This window comes from Dreissena polymorpha, chromosome 15, assembly GCF_020536995.1.
Source record: "Dreissena polymorpha isolate Duluth1 chromosome 15, UMN_Dpol_1.0, whole genome shotgun sequence".
Lineage (NCBI taxonomy): Eukaryota > Metazoa > Mollusca > Bivalvia > Myida > Dreissenidae > Dreissena > Dreissena polymorpha.
The window spans coordinates 32,910,186-32,926,840 of NC_068369.1; the positions used below are offsets into that span (position 1 = coordinate 32,910,186).

At 35.2% G+C, this 16,655-nt stretch overlaps 2 protein-coding genes across 2 annotated transcripts in view; one reads left to right on the plus strand and one right to left on the minus strand.

The window, feature by feature from the left end:
* LOC127861301 (uncharacterized) overlaps window positions 1–16,655 on the minus strand; it is a 436,008-nt gene that overhangs the window by 88,310 nt on the left and 331,043 nt on the right. The gene's annotated exons all lie outside the window — the stretch shown is intronic.
* Window positions 7,997–16,655, plus strand: part of LOC127861299 (fasciclin-1-like) — a 34,178-nt gene continuing 25,519 nt past the window's right edge. The window contains exons 1-4 of the mRNA XM_052399749.1: window positions 7,997–8,074; window positions 10,662–10,771; window positions 12,379–12,533; window positions 15,615–15,774. Coding sequence (XP_052255709.1) covers window positions 7,999–8,074; window positions 10,662–10,771; window positions 12,379–12,533; window positions 15,615–15,774 — 501 coding nt within the window. The 5' untranslated portion in view covers window positions 7,997–7,998. The remainder of the gene's footprint in view (window positions 8,075–10,661; window positions 10,772–12,378; window positions 12,534–15,614; window positions 15,775–16,655) is intronic.

The window sequence follows — 16,655 nt, forward strand, 5'->3', positions numbered from 1 at the left end:
ATAAATTTCAGAGTTTTAATGCACCCGACTTTATTGTTGTGTATTCTATTATTTACATTAAAAATAGTAAATATTCTTTAAATGTATTGAAGTCTGACAACCCTTGCATAATACAAATTCAAGTATTAGGTTTACTGTGAAATTTGAAAATAAGACGTAACGGTGTGCTACCATATTGTACAATTTAAACGTCGTCTCGGTCAAGCGTTCTCGATCTGTTTACAGTATACAGGGCTCAGAATCAACGGGGTGTTAACTGGTTAACACACGGACGAGCTGGTTAGAATATAAACATACCGTTAAGAACTTTATTTTTGCAAATCTCTCAAGTTATTGAAATATATTTTCAAAAATCGTAAGTGCATAAAAGACAGTTTTTCTCGCAGTCTGTCTCGATAGATTAATATTTAAGAATAAATCCTTGAATACCTCTGAAATCGGTGACAAATTTCACGTTGCGTGAACCATAACCGTGAATTACACAATGACTTTATATCTCACCTGCTCATTGTGAGCGTTTGTGATCGCCTTTTGTCCGTCGTCCGGTGTCCGTTGTCCGTCGTGCGTTTTGCCTTGTTAACTCTCTAGAGGCCACATTTATTGTCCAATCTTCATGAAATATAGTCAGAAGGTTGGTCTTAATAATATCTTGGATGACTTCGAAAATGGGTACATTTGCTTGAAAAACATGGCTGCCAAGGGGCGGGGCATTTTTCCTTATATGGCTATAAATGGCTATAGTAAAATCTTTTTAACACTCTAGAGGCCACATTTATTGTCTAATTTTCATGAAACTTGGTCTGAAGATTTATCCCAATAATATCTTGGACGAGTTCATAAATGATGCCGGTTGGTTGAAAAACGTGGCCGTCAGGTGGAAGGGTGTTTGTCCTTTTATGGCTATAGTGAAACCTTATTAACACTCTAGAGACCACATTTATTTTCCGATCTTCATGAAATTTGGTCAGAAGATTCATCCCAAAAATGTCTTGGGCAAGTTTAAAAATAATGCCGGTTGGTTAAAAAACATTGCCACCACGGGGGCGGGGCATTTTTCCTTATATGGCTATAGTAAAACCTTGTTGACACTCTCGAGGTCACAACTTCCGATCTTCATGAAACTTGGTGAGCGACTGTGGGCTTTTCAGTCCCTCTTTTTGAACAAATACACAGGATTATTAAATAAAGTAATTCCGATGTATTTCACATTGCCATAAGCAGCATAAAAATCGGTCTTTTATGCACAAGTTGAAATTTTCAAGAAAAATTGTTAATTTTTTGTGTGAAAAACAACACCTTTTACCGGTTTGTTTACATCCATTAACGTGTAATCGGGAACCCCACAAAGTCACGTGATTGTGCACCCTGTTAACGACCCACATATACATACCGGTTCTCATTTTGTTCAACTCGGAACGAACAATGTCAGAGGGGATAATAACATGATAGTCAAAATGGCGACGTTCATGCCGAAACAAATATTTTTCGCCGTTTTATACCCTTTATTTATTTTGTTAAATTGTAAACTAACGCTCAATCTCTAGCCATATTAGTACAAAGGTGATAAGGGTTTATTTCGTATTAAAATTCGCTATATATCTCGACTTCATTCCCCGCAAATTTTCTTAGTTGAGCTGTAATTAGGTCATCCCGCTAAGAAATTGTGCATCGAGTAAAGTCGACATATAGAGCGAATATTTATACGAAATAAACGCTATTTTGCTAATTTGACTGGAAAGTAAGCGGCATTTAAAAAACAATACAAGTAATTAAGGGTTAAAAACGGCGAAATATACTTGCCTTTGCATGACCGTCGCCATCTTGACTATCAAGTGATTACTCCCTCTGAATATTGGTAAATCCATTCCCATATCTCCGTACTTAATTGAAAGCATTTGTGACGCACCATTTACAGCTCTCCTTCTATTCGTCTTTGATCCTCACCTTATCTGGTAATCGCTGGTCTTGAATCTAAGTCATTTAAAAGATTTGTGGGCGTAGACTAACAACATTTTTAGATCATTTGCACTCAAATACGTGTGTTTGTAGCTAGGATTCAGGTCCAAAGAGTTCGATATGTCACCGCACCTTCTTTTAATAAGGTTCTATTTCCTCAGTTTGCTTTGCGTCGAAACATCATGTAGTGTTAACACACTTGTATGTCCATTTGCAATTGTTCACATCTCCTTCTTGATAAATGTACTATTTTACAAAACTGTCGCCGCTTCAAAAAGGTTATGATATTAACATTACGTCGATCATTCACAATAGAGAAGTTTAAATAGTGCAAATAGTGCAAATGTTGTCGCTATTAAAAATGTAATGTCGTCTGAAGAAGAGCAGTTTAGAAAATAATACTCACAAACTTACACCATGACAGGCCAAATTCCACACTCACTTACTAATAAATTTGTGTCAGGATTTAGTGCACCGAGGATAATTCAATAAAAATTAGACGATTTGTACCCAAGGCCGCAGTATAGAATTAAATATGAGATGTCTGTTATTCTAATATAGCACGTGCTATCCACATGAACAAATGGTTGTAGATTGTTTTCGTTGACGCCATTTGTAAAATGTAAAACAAACGCTTCGAAGAGACTTAGATATCTTTCGTCCGAAGTAAATAGTATTAGGTCTATACAGTTACAAATTATAACAATTTGAAGATAAGATTAAATCAAAAGTTCGTACTTATTTAATTGTCATAACTGAGCCTGCGAAAATGCTATTCAAACGCTAGTGAAAATGAACAGTACATCAACATGACATTGAATTCTTCACAATAATAGCAGGGTTTCTAGATATTGTAAGTCTAACAACTGTATAGGGGAAAGTTTCGTAGCATTCTCATAAACAGCTGTCTAAAATGCTTTAATTTGTCCTGCAATTAGCAGTCGATCATTCGTTGCCAGACAGATTTTATCGCCAAAACAGTAACACGCAAGACAGATTTGCATACGGGACGTGTTATTATGGCGATCAAATTTTTAAAATGTGACACGCGATTTTGAAACCTTTCGTAGAAACACTCATGCCTAGTTGCCCGTCTTTACTTTGAAACAATACGTGACTTTCCATACGCAGAACAGAGAAACTGGCAACGTCACGATTGTAATCTTTATTGGACATTTTGTTTTTCTTTTTACTCCAATAGTGCGATGCTTTCTGAGATTACGTATTGATAAGATTTTATAATAAATTGTGGATTACTAGTTCAATTTGCTATTTAAGTTTAGAATATTTTGCTTCCGCCCGTTTTCCGGAATCTAAATCGTTCAGCGTTTAATAAGAGCAGCACTTTTTTAACTTTATGGAAATGTACACTTTAAAATCTTGTGAACAACAAATATGGAGTAAATATAGTGTGTACACCAATATTGTATTGATAAGTTGATGTTTAAGTTATAGCACCAATGCCAATTCGTTAAAGGGGATTTAACCCTGTCCTCATCAGAAAGTGAACATGAAATGGTTTTTGCAACCAGCATACAACCAGAACAGCCTGCGAGTAACTCGCACTCTGTTCAGGTTGTATGCTGTTTGATGCCCATCAGTATCTAGGGGTTGGAAATGAAGCCTTTAAAACTTGAATATGGTAAGAAAAGTCTGTAATTGAATTTAACTTTCTAAGTGAGGTAAAGGGGTAAAGGGTTAAAGAAAAATGTATCTGTATATCATTTTAAATGCAGTATGCAGTGTACAAAAAATGTTCACTTACAATGAATAAAACATGATTATGAGAATGAATGAAACAAGCATAATTGCTTTTGAAAACTACACTTATTTATTGATCTGTAACGTATTTAAAAAAAAAGTCAATCTCTGTAATTCGTATTTAGCGTACACGGTAATGTTATTCGAACAACAATTTCGTTGAAATCAGACTCGAAATATTGTAGCATGGTAGTATCTTCCCATAGAAAACAACGGTGTTTGCAATAATCATAGGTCTGCAATAGCTGCCGATTCTCATCTGAGATTATTGTCTTGTCACCGCCTGATCAAATACGCTGATCATCAAAGCAAACACCATTTCATTAGATAAATCTGCTAGACTTTCTAGAGATCTTGGTAGCGGTCTGTCAAAGTTTTTGTATTACCATCACTGCTACATTACATCTACTGAATTGTCTGTTTCTTTCCATAAACATTTTTTGGCATTTTGGCTACATGTCGGTGTGTTTTAGATTGTTTATATCAAACGATGGGTGAAATAAAATAGATTTTTGTTTGTTAAAGACGCGTTCACAATGTGACATCTTTATAGCGCATACGCTTTCTACACACGGTCTTGTGAATGGAAGCATGATGAAATATAATGATAATCCATAAATTACTAGTATCTTATTCAAAATTATTGAGTGTTTTTAATAATTATCTAGCCAAGTACAAAAGCTTTTACGCATGCGTTTGTAATTTGTATAATTAAGTAGATTTTTTGTGAACCTTTTGTAAATTGTAATGAACTCGTTCCAACTATCGGATTTTGTGCATGTGTGTATCAAAGGCCGCCTTATAAGGATAACGGTGTGCGCTGTAAGACCAGCGAAAATGAAAACGCGTTTTAACGTTGATAAGGCACTGTTAAAACAATTACGTGATTAACGTGTACCTTATGGGAGATTTACTGACTGCATTGGCAATGTCTTTCAGGGTAGTCAGCCTGGTTTGTGTATTATTAATTAAGATCTTATAATAATCGAATTGTTATTACATCTAGTTCAATTTTCATATAATACATTGTATAATATTGGAAATAAGATAATAAGGCGGCACTGAAATGCCGTATAATATAATACAAACGATATATACTTTATTTGTATTTGTATTAACGCTCGTTGACTGGTTGGCTTGCGTACTGCACGTATGATTGAAAAGACGGGTCAAGTGAGGCGTAAATGACCGCGTGAAGGATTCTCACATTTCGTGGTACATGCCAAATTGAAGGCATTGAGACGTGAGCATTGCTGTTAGCTAGAGATGTAAGTGTGTGCGCAAATGAGTGAACTGGCGCTGGTGACAGGGAGAGAGAAAGAGCGGGGATTTATTGATAACAAGTTGTTACTAAGTAGATTTGCGAACGCACTGTTAACAATGGTTATACATTAACGATGTTCGTAGCAAATTGCAAGCGTTACATTGGTTGTAAAATACAGATTTGTACAGATCTTGATAATACTGGATAATCCTCGGTTATAATAACACAACGTTTATCCATAACGATAACATAAGTAAATAGTGCAAAGCTTACTTTCATTGTTTTAATATTTATATGTTCTGATCGAGTGTTGACTCTAAGTGTTTCTTTAGTAGCGGATATTAAAGGAATTCTTGCTATTACGGACTACATACAGAAAATAACACATTATACTGATGCAAGTATGCGATTGTGAGCATATGTACTTAGAGTATTGATGGAAAGCAAGCGATTTCATTTGGTCCAATACGCCCCGCGCCGATTTTGGATATGATGGATACAAAGTGTGGTCAGCATGAACCACTGACGAGAAAGTGAACGAAAAGATGAGACAGCGAAAATGTCAACACTCATGATGATATTGTGGTTGTAAGGCAAACATGAACATATGTGTCGTGGCGACTATAGTTGGAACTGTCTTGGTTGTCATGGCAACCCTGGGCATGACTGTGATACCTCCTGCACATCACCGGAAGACCGTATATCAACACATACAATACTGGAATAGACTGCGCAAGGTTGGCCTTTTTAACTTCTTTGGTCATAATTGTGAGGCCTATCGTTTGGAATATGTAGATATCAACTTCGAAAGTAGCTATCATATGTTAAATTATTCATTCTAAAATCAGTTGATATTATTAGTTGTGTGTTGTCTTCTTTTTTACATCTTTCTTTAAAAATCTTCTATCAGTCTTAAGTACCGTATTCTTTCTGTTCTTAAGTACTTATTTCCCGAAATTAACGCACTGGTCGCTTCTTGTAGAGAATTAATTTTATCCATATGATTTTTCAATCTTTGTTTTATGTTACGAGTATATGTATGCGAACCGCAGTTGTACAAATACAGATATTGACATTTTTTGTCTCCTGCATCATTATTCATAAATTTGAGAACAGTTATGACATTTTCAATGGCCGTCCGGTGTATAGTTCTTCATATTTAATTAGTTCACATATACTTAATAGCTTTATATGGCAATTCCTTTTAAGAAGTGATTTATTTTAAAAGAATCTGACACACCCTGTGTCATTTTCTGATCCTTCCTTGAAAACTTATGCAGTAACTCTACTAGTGTTGTAATAATTTTTGGAGGGAAAGTACTGTCATTTATATCGATTCTGAGCGTAAAAGATGTGGTATTGTCACGTAGTTATTTTTTCAGCAAACTTGATTTATTGTTTAGAAGAAATATTGTTTTACCAACTATAAAATATGCTACCAGTGTGTATTCCTTCATATTCCTTCCTATTCAATACTCATGATGTAGGATAGCATTATAAAAACCAGTGTATGTATGGTATATGTATGAAACATGTAAGGTACTGCAAGCGTCCGAAAACCAACGACGGCATCATGCTCTGAACTGACGCCAACCATAATAATAAAATCCATAATTTTTCACCAGGCCTATACATTGTTATTTAATTCAAGACCAACATGAAACGTCAATTGCTATGTCAGATACGTCGCCAAAGGTCGAATGCCCCGTACATTTTATGTTTAAACATATAATAAGATGGTAATTTGAAAGTTTCTCAGATGAGAAGTTTGTTTGCAATAAAGATGAATATACATGTATATCAATATGCATTCAATTATTCAGGTGAAAACGTGTCTTGTATTACAAATCGCATCTGTTGTACTTGTGTATTTGTGTCGCTTTTATTGAGTAACAACACACATATGGAAATTAGTCATTTGAATTAACGAATTAAAACAAACCAAAACAAAAACACAAATCATAGAAATACATTAATTTCCAAAACGTAAGGATATTTGTTGCAAAGTGTGTATGTTGTTATGTTTCTATTGTTATTTTGTATTGTGTCTTAAATTATTGACTGACAAGCGTTTTTTTTGTAAATAAATAAATAATATAGCAACACAGATATGTGCTATGAATTTTCGTAAACAAGTTTATAAAACCGATATGAACAATGCGTTGCAAATTAAAATGCTTCAGTTAGATCGGAAACGCGCACGTTTCAGAATATTCCAGACCCCTTTCATATCACGTTTCTTATTCAAGCGTTTCTGTTTGGCATAAAAATTCGCAGTGTCTATTTATTATGTTATGATATTCCTGTGCAGTGTTTATACATTGACACGCCCATGCATATTAAACAACTGCCAGTATTCCCCAGGACAGAGTTTGAACAGAGTAAGATTTTAAATGGCGAAAAACATGTTGTAAATTATTCAATCACTTACGATTTATATAACTTACCTATTTATGTTTCTATTGGTTATACGTTTGTACAGAAATAACGACAAATCCGTATGTTCATTTTCATTCAGCTGTAAGTAAAATCGATTCCGATTTCTCTAAAAAAAAATTACAAAAAGGCCACCAGGAAGCGTCAACCCCAAAGATTATACTTATCTAAGTATCCTGTCTTAAGAAATTAAAAGTTTGTTAATGTTAATGTGACCGCCTCATACGCTGTAGGAAACGGTTTACCAACTACATCCGCAATAATGTATAAGTAATAAGAGCATTCGCTGTTAATTATAATGTAACATGTGCAAGTGATTTCAGACACGTTCTTGAAAAACTGACTGGATCTTTGAGCGAAAAGTGTCGTCCGAGATAAGCCTGTGCTTAGAATTCAAGCTTTTTTGGGACGACACTTAACGCACAAGCATTGATTTCGCACAGGCTAACAAGGGACGACAATTTCAGCTTTAATGGACTTGTTTTGTTCAAAGGAAGTTTCTCAAAATGCAAATCCCTTCCAGGCAGAAAGTGTCGTCCTTGAAACGTCTGTCCGGTGCGGACTTTACAGGCTAATATGGGATGCCATTGTACGCCTGGTTTGGTTACAACACCACTGATCGTGCAACCGTGGAAAGCATACTTCTTTATCACATAGGTGAGTTTTTCCAGTCATGTACAATTCTTTCATAGCTGATAGGTAAGTTGGCTTTTACAATAATTAAAGGCTCATTATATATGACTACAAAACTGACAAGTTCATTCGTATTTCATGATAATGCAGTATTAAAACGAGATTCCGTTCGGTTTGGCTTCAACAACGATTACAGTAATATCAAATACATACTTTTGGATCATATACTATTAACATGATATTCATTTATTTTTGGAAAACTTATCTAACTTACAATGCAATGGATTATCAAGTTGCATTAATTTAAATGAGAGCATTTATGTAAGAAATTAGCCGCCGATTTATCGATTTAGATGTGATTGTTTGGGCATTCCTTTGGGTAAAAATATGTATAGTATTTTAATATGGACCGTGTTCTGTAAAAAGAGCGTTTATTGCCAATGCTTTAAGTGTCATCTTAGATTAGCCTGTGCAGTTCGCACAGGCTAATCAAGGACGACACTTTCCGCTTTTATAATATTTTTCATTTGTAGTGATTATCTTATAAGCAAAAACCGAGTTCAGGCGGAAAGTGTCGTCCCTGATTAGCCTGTGCGGACTTCACAGGCTAATCTGGGACGACACTTAACGCACACGCATTAAACCCCTTTTCACAGAGCGCGACTCATATGTAACGCCGCTTTGTTTAGCCACAGCATTAGTGGACACGACACCTTACGTACGCATCTGTTCTAACTTTAGGAGTGCACGAAGCTTTAACATATGTCTCGTTTTTTTGTATTAAATAAAGGAATCATCGTAAATGAATTGTATATACATGTATTCGCTGTAACTGAAATAATACTTATTTAAAGTATTGCATTAAATTGATTTGTTCCTTCATGATATAGGCCACACATGTATTGCATTTATTTTCCGTTTACCTACAGAAAAAAAAATATTTATTTTATGCTGCACAACAAGTTTAGTTTAAAGTTACCTTACCATTAAACTGTAAAGATTGTCATAAAACATGGCGTTTGCTCGCTTTCAAATGTATCAGGTTACAACGACTGTGCGGGCAAACCGCCTTTTAAGCCAACGTTTAGATGTAATGGTATTGCAAATTGCGAAGTGTATATGTAGGAATTAAAAAAGGTAAGCCACACAAAAAACAACAATACGCTTGAAATATATCCCATACTTCAACGGTCCGTATAGCTCAAATCAGAACGTGCGCACACATTACAAATAGCGGCAATTAGTTTGGGATTGCGCCATGAATCAGAACATGCGCACACATTACAAATAGCGGCAATTAGTTTAGGATTGCGCTATGAATCAGAACGTGCGCAGACATTACAAATAGCGGCAATTAGTTTAGGATTGCGCTATGAATCAGAACGTGCGCACACACTACAAATAGCGGCAATTAGTTTAGGATTGCGCTATGAATCAGAACGTGCGCACACATAACATATAGCGACAATTAGTTTAGGATTGCGCTATGAATGACTCGTTCCGTGTCCTGTGGCGGCCAATACAGCTGGAAATTCTGATATTTACATAATGGACAATCCCGGAGGTTATATGTTATTACCGTCCCTTGTGTATGTATATTGATTAATGCCATTGTCGGTGTTCGGGGTGATTTATTCGTTGATTGCATGCGACTGGTTATAGCTGTAAGATGTTGAAATACATTAACAAACTGATACGTGATGGCGTTTTAATTGTATAATGAACAAACGCACATGATAAATTGGTTAATGATTAAATACCAGTTGTTTGGCATAGTAACATGTTTTGTTGTTCGAAAGGTAGGAAATATATGGAATTGTTATTACATAATATCATATAACGTAACGCTTCATAGTTAGTCAATTACCGAATGGAAATCCGAGAAAGCGTTCATAAAAGTTTCCGGTCGACTAACGGATATCCAAGCAAGCACTTATTAAACGTTAAACGTAATACTCACCACACGTTACATTTTAACACAACAATAAGTTTACCTACAATGTCCAATTAAAATCGACCAATTTAACGAAGAAAACGAAGTAAACCGCATTGTGAAGAATGTATCCGTGTATACTCTAATACAGCTTACGATGAATGCCGACATCAGCCGACATGGAAAAATAACGCTTTGTTATTTCGTAAAATAAAGTTAACACATGTAAATCAATGTTCCGTATGGCAATATTTCTACGCTAGAAGTGGTCTGGTAACATAGATTTAATGCGACATAAGACGATCAAATGCAAGATTGGCTTCGGGCAGCTTCGGGTAGTTCTCATGAATACGTCGTTCTTCCGACGCTGCCCGAAGCCCGTCCTTCGTTGGCTTTTGCGTTCATTCGTAAATGTTCGGATATCGTGTCGGGAAATTAACATGGACTATATTTTCGCATAAAAAATAAAATTGAGCATTTTGCATCTTGTTAGATCTATGTTACCATACCACATCTAGCGTTGAAATTTTGGCTATTTCTTTAGAAAATACTGATTTTTTAAGGCTTCACTTTATTTTACGAAATATATTCCGAAATATTCGTTGATTTAGACAATTCATATTACTTTATTAGAAACAGAACAGCCAGTTATCTTTATGAACCTGCGTGTTTTTTTAGCGGACTCGGTAATGAGTGTAGCTGATATGTCCTCACGGAAATCCGCGATGACTCCTCTCGAAGGACAGAGGCGGTTGCTCTTCGGAAGTTACAACTACGGAGACTCGATAGTAAGTGACGGCCTTTTACTCAAAATACATTTGAGTCAGGCTCTGGGAAAATCGGGCTTATGCGTATAGTGTCGTCATAACCTGTGCAGTTCACACAGGCTAATCAGGTGCGAATCTTTCACAGTCCACACAGGCTAATCAGGTGCGAATCTTTCACAGTCCACACAGGCTAATCAGGTGCGAATCTCTCACAGTCCACACAGGCTAATCAGGTGCGAATCTTTCACAGTTCACACAGGCTAATCAGGTGCGAATTTACAGCTTGTTCTGTATATTTCGTTTAACGAAAGTCTGTTCTAAGCAAAACTCCTGTTGAGACGGAAAGTTTTGTCCGATATATGCCTGTGAGATAGGCTAATCTGGGATAAAACCTTTCACACATCCAAAGTGTTGTATCTTCGCGAAACTTTACACCCGGTTTTCCCAGAGCGAGGATCGTTTATTTAGCTCGATTTAATTAAATGCTTACGGCTTACGGAAACAAGCGGTTACATTAAATTGGTACTCGTATGTCCATTCTTTGAACACATGGATTAAGGTGATGTGATTCAAACATTTGAAGAGTGTTTAATTAAATCAATTAAGCGGAGTATTCGATGTTAGATTGATGACTACTGATACTGTATTTCGTACAGTAAGCACATTCTAAAAAAATCCTGTTGCATCGCGAGCCACCTGTCACTGAACGCTGCAATACTTATTTTGCACACACTATATCAACTATCGGACCATAATGCTGAGTGGAGTACGGTGTTGAATCGTATTGTATTACTAGAATACATGCGAAATTACAACGAAATGTGCAGATGCATTTTGTTTAGTTCATAATATCTTGTTTTCCTCCTGTTCATAGTTTAAATACTGTTATCTTCAATGTATAATATAAAACTAGCAATAATTGCTCGCCTTACAAAGTTTCATTATTACTTTTTTCTCTCCATTTCGACTTCATAAAACAAATCGTAAGCACACTAACTTCCACATTTCCCTTCACGAGTCTCACTGTGGAAATAAACAGGGCATGATGACTGTCCCTTCACGAGTCTCACTGTGGAAATAAACAGGGCATGATGACTGTGCGTAATGACTTCCACATTTCCCTTCACGAGTCTCACTGTGGAAATAAACAGGGCATGGCACACTAACTTCCACATTTCCCTTCACGAGTCTCACTGTGGAAATAAACAGGGCATGGCACACTAACTTCCACATTTCCCTTCATGAGTCTCACTGTGGAAATAAACAGGGCATGGCACACTAACTTTCACATTTCCCTTCATGAGTCTCACTGTGGAAAAGAACAGGGCATGATGACTGTGCGTAATTATCGTCCCATATCAACCTGTGAAAACATCACAGTCTTATCAGGGACGACACTTTCCGCCATTATTGATATTCGCCGTTAAACGAAAAATACCTTAAAGGCGGATAGTGTCGTCCCTGTTCGGACGGCACTTTACGGCAGTGTATTAGGCCCCGTTTTCCCAGAGCGAGGCTCAAATGTAATTTGTGCAAGTAACGTGTATCGTATATGTCCTATGATATAGGTGCACACTCGTTCATCTCCTATGATATAGGTACACACTCGTGCATGTCCTATGATATAGGTACACACCGTCAACGGAGCCTGGATTCTGACCGCAGACATTCTGGCTAGCAATGGAATAGTTCACCTAGTTGACAGGTTCCTGATACCAATACAGTCCAACAAGACGGTCGCAGATTACCTGGAACATCCGGACATACAAAGGTTTTCATTCCAGTAAGAAAATGCATTTTCTGTAAAGATTACACGACATTTCAAATGCAATTCATATTTGCCAGTTATTTTCATTGATTTTAAAGAAGATTATTATAAATTGGGATTCATTTAAGATTAAATTGCTTTCGAAATATATGCATTTGAAATAAATTGTGATTCACTAAAGATTAAAATTGTGATAATTAAAATTTTTAAAAAAAACGTAAAATATGTAAAAAAAATGTAAAAATTGTAAAATTTTCAAAATTGCATAAATTGTGGTTCGTTAGGATTCGAAAAAATTTCAAATGCAATTCATATTTACCGTGTAAAAATGTGTATCGAACGTGTAAACATGTATATACTAAAACGTGTAAAGGGCTATCGATGCATGATATAGTAAAAGTGATGAACGTTTAATTTTGGATTTTGTGTTATGCCAACGGTATCCTAATACTATATTGACATTTTCATGATAATTATTCGGGTTTCCTGTGTTATTTACTTAATATATTAATTATGGCATTACGCGTGCTTTTATTTTGATGTATTTTTCCAATAAATCAACATACAGCGCTAGGCTGGTGTAATATAATGTATAGCTTAATCTGAACCTCTGAATTAAATCGCTGATAAAATAATATCTAAACGAATTTTAAAGAAAGTTTTCATCTACAATTACATATTGTAATATTTCGAATCAAGTGATGGTCTAGACCCTAAATAATAGCGTTATCGCAAATGTAAATACACAAACACACTCCGCAACAAACTTGATTATCGTAGGCAAATCGGACAAATTTACAAATGGATCTGTTAAAGTGTCTGTAATTTGGAAATTGGACGCCGCCATTAACTTCTGAAACGCCATATTTACACATTCTTTTAAGCACCGCTGCTCAAACGCCTTGATGTCTGGAAAGATTGCTTTGGTTTTCATTATCAAATGTTTTCACACGATTATCCCCCCTTGGTTGCAATAAGATGTTTAGCAACGCTTTCTCGTACGATAAGAAGGGCAATAAAAGCGATATTACCAGTGCCTGAAAGCACCTTTCAGGACATAAAAGACACATCTGAGTTTTTGCTTATATACACAATTGCGGAAAACAAATGAGATTTTAAGATTTGGTTCTTTATTGTGTGTAATTTCACATGTTTTTCAGACATTCATTAGATACAGGTTTATCAACTGCATCACAATGCTCCGTATCGAGGAACATTTGTTGCGATAAAAATTTAATAGTTTTTTTAGTTTATTTAAAATTAAACAATACTGTTTGTTTACAGATTAAAGACCATATGCAAATTGATGTTTGCCTTCTAGTGAATGGCATAAAAGCGTTGTGTTTTAGCGAAACACGCTTACAAATATTTCTCCACTCGAACTCGGGAATTCACATGCAAGAGAAACACGGTCACATGTTGTATTTTCAGTATTTATATTAGAAATACTTGAACTTGTTTTTCATATGCAAAATACAAACGAATATTATACATAACTTATAAGTGAATACTTAGCTATGTGATTCTCCTGCAATAGACGTATCTCGGAGTATGCTAGACACACGAATATTATACATAACTTATAAGTAAATACATAACTATGTGATACTCATGTAATAGACGTATCTCGGAGTATGTTAGACATACGAATATTATACATAACTTATAAGTGAATACATAACTATGTGATACTCATGTAATAGACGTATCTCGGAGTATGTTAGACATACGAATATTATACATAACTTATTAATGAATACATAACTATGTGATACTCATGTAATAGACGTATCTCGGAGTATGTTAGACATACGAATATTATACATAACTTATAAGTGAATACATAACTATGTGATACTCATGTAATAGACGTATCTCGGAGTATGTTAGACATACGAATATTATACATAACTTATAAGTGAATACATAACTATGTGATTCTCCTGCAATAGACGTATCTCGGAAAATGTTAGACATACGAATGTTATACATAACTTATAGATACATATAACTATGTGATACTGCTGTAAAAGACGTATCTCGGATTATGTTAGACATACGAATGTTATACATAACTTATAAATACATATAACTATGTGATACTCCTGTAAAAGACGTATCTCGGAATATGTTAGACATACAAATGTTATACATAACTTATATATACATATAACTATGGTATACTCCTGTAAAAGACGTATCTCGGAATATGTTAGACATACGAATGTTATACATAACTTATAAAACATATAACTTTGTGATACTCCTGTAAAAGACGTATCTCGGAATATGTTAGACATACGAATGTTATACATAACTTATACATACATATAACTATTTGATACTCCTGTAAACGACGTATCTCGGAATATGTTAGACATACGAATGTTATACATAACTTATAAATACATATAACTGTGTGATACTCCTGTAAAAGACGTATCGCGGAATATGTTAGACATACGAATGTTATACATAACTTATAAATACATATAACTATGTGATACTCCTGTAAAAGACGTATCGCGGAATATGTTAGACATACGAATGTTATACATAACTTATAAATACATATAACTATGGTATACTACTGTAATAGACGTATATCGGAATATGTTAGAGTTTTGGAACGCCACTTATCCCTAAAAATCTGACGGTTATAATAAAGGTGACACATTAAGAACTTTTTTAAAATCACGAACAAGATCAACCGTTATTTTGTACGAAATAACGATTTTGACATTAAACGGATCAGCATTGTTTGTAACTGGGTATGAGTATTTTTTATTTTCAAATTTAAACACAATAAGGGACAAAAAAAAATTATATCTGCATATTTGAAACTCACATAATGCATCCTACACCTTAACGTCATATTTAAGAATTGGGTATTCATAGTCCAGCTATATTACGTTGTCATCTAACAATGACTTGGTCTTTATGTTCTCTATCATAGACTTAATATTTATAACTGTGGTGCTAAAAACAATCTGTTGTATACTCTGGTGGCAATGGATTTATCTATGTCAATTTTATAGTGTGTGCTTCGTTATTGTATAAATAAATTATGTACTGGACTTGTGGTTTATGTTCCAGATCAATAAGGTTGGCATCTATCATTGACCTGCAACTAAAGTCTGCAACGAACTCTTCAACGAATCGCTTCACCGTGTTTGCTCCTAATGACTCCAACATAAACATAATGTCGGACTTTGGCAAGGATATTTTGTTTAATGATACGGCTTTGCTGAAATCGGTAAGAAATCTTTGGTTGTGGGCTGGTTTATTCGCACTTTTTTGTCACGATCGATTAGCCATTGTCGGCTCGGATACTGCTTAAATGTACCCCGGGTACGGATAATATACTCAGACGTACCCGACCAGTTAAGACTGTACCCGAGTTTTATTCCCGCCAAAAATCTGATGTCGTAAAATGTGCTACGGATACGAAGCAAAATTCTATTTGTGTAAACAAATTCAACATTCTTTTTTGAGTATGAGTTTGTTTAACATCGATTCAATTGTATAAAATATTGACATAAATATGAACATAATTAGTTTTACAACAAAGTACGACATCTACCCTATCGTTAGAAATCCCGGGTACCTTTTTATATATTTTCCGTACCCCGGGTACATTTAAGTATTCTTAAGAGTACCGCGATACATTTAAGTAGTACCCGAACCGACAATGACTCATCGAGCTTTTGTCAAGGCAATCGTAGGTAGGCTCTGGTATTTTATCAATTTTATTTCTGATTGTATTGATTACATTCGGCCAAATGTTACTTTATAGAATATTATTAGAAACTGATGGTTTATTGAGCAAATTACACTGAATATGCACGACCAGTTCGTCTGCTTATACACCAAATCATGAAGACTTTTGTTAAACAAACGTGCGCACAGGACGACAATCATTTGGAACTATAATCAAGACACAATTTAAAACACAAACTTTTTTTTTCGTATTTATCAATGTGTCTTTTGCGTTCCTGTTGAAGAAACCAACAGTTTTGTAACAAACATTCATTACGTTTGTTTTACGCAATGGTTGAACAATTTAACTTAACCCATTTATGCCTAGCGTCTATCAAAAGCATTGGCAAAAAGCGTAGACCCTGATGAGACGCCGCA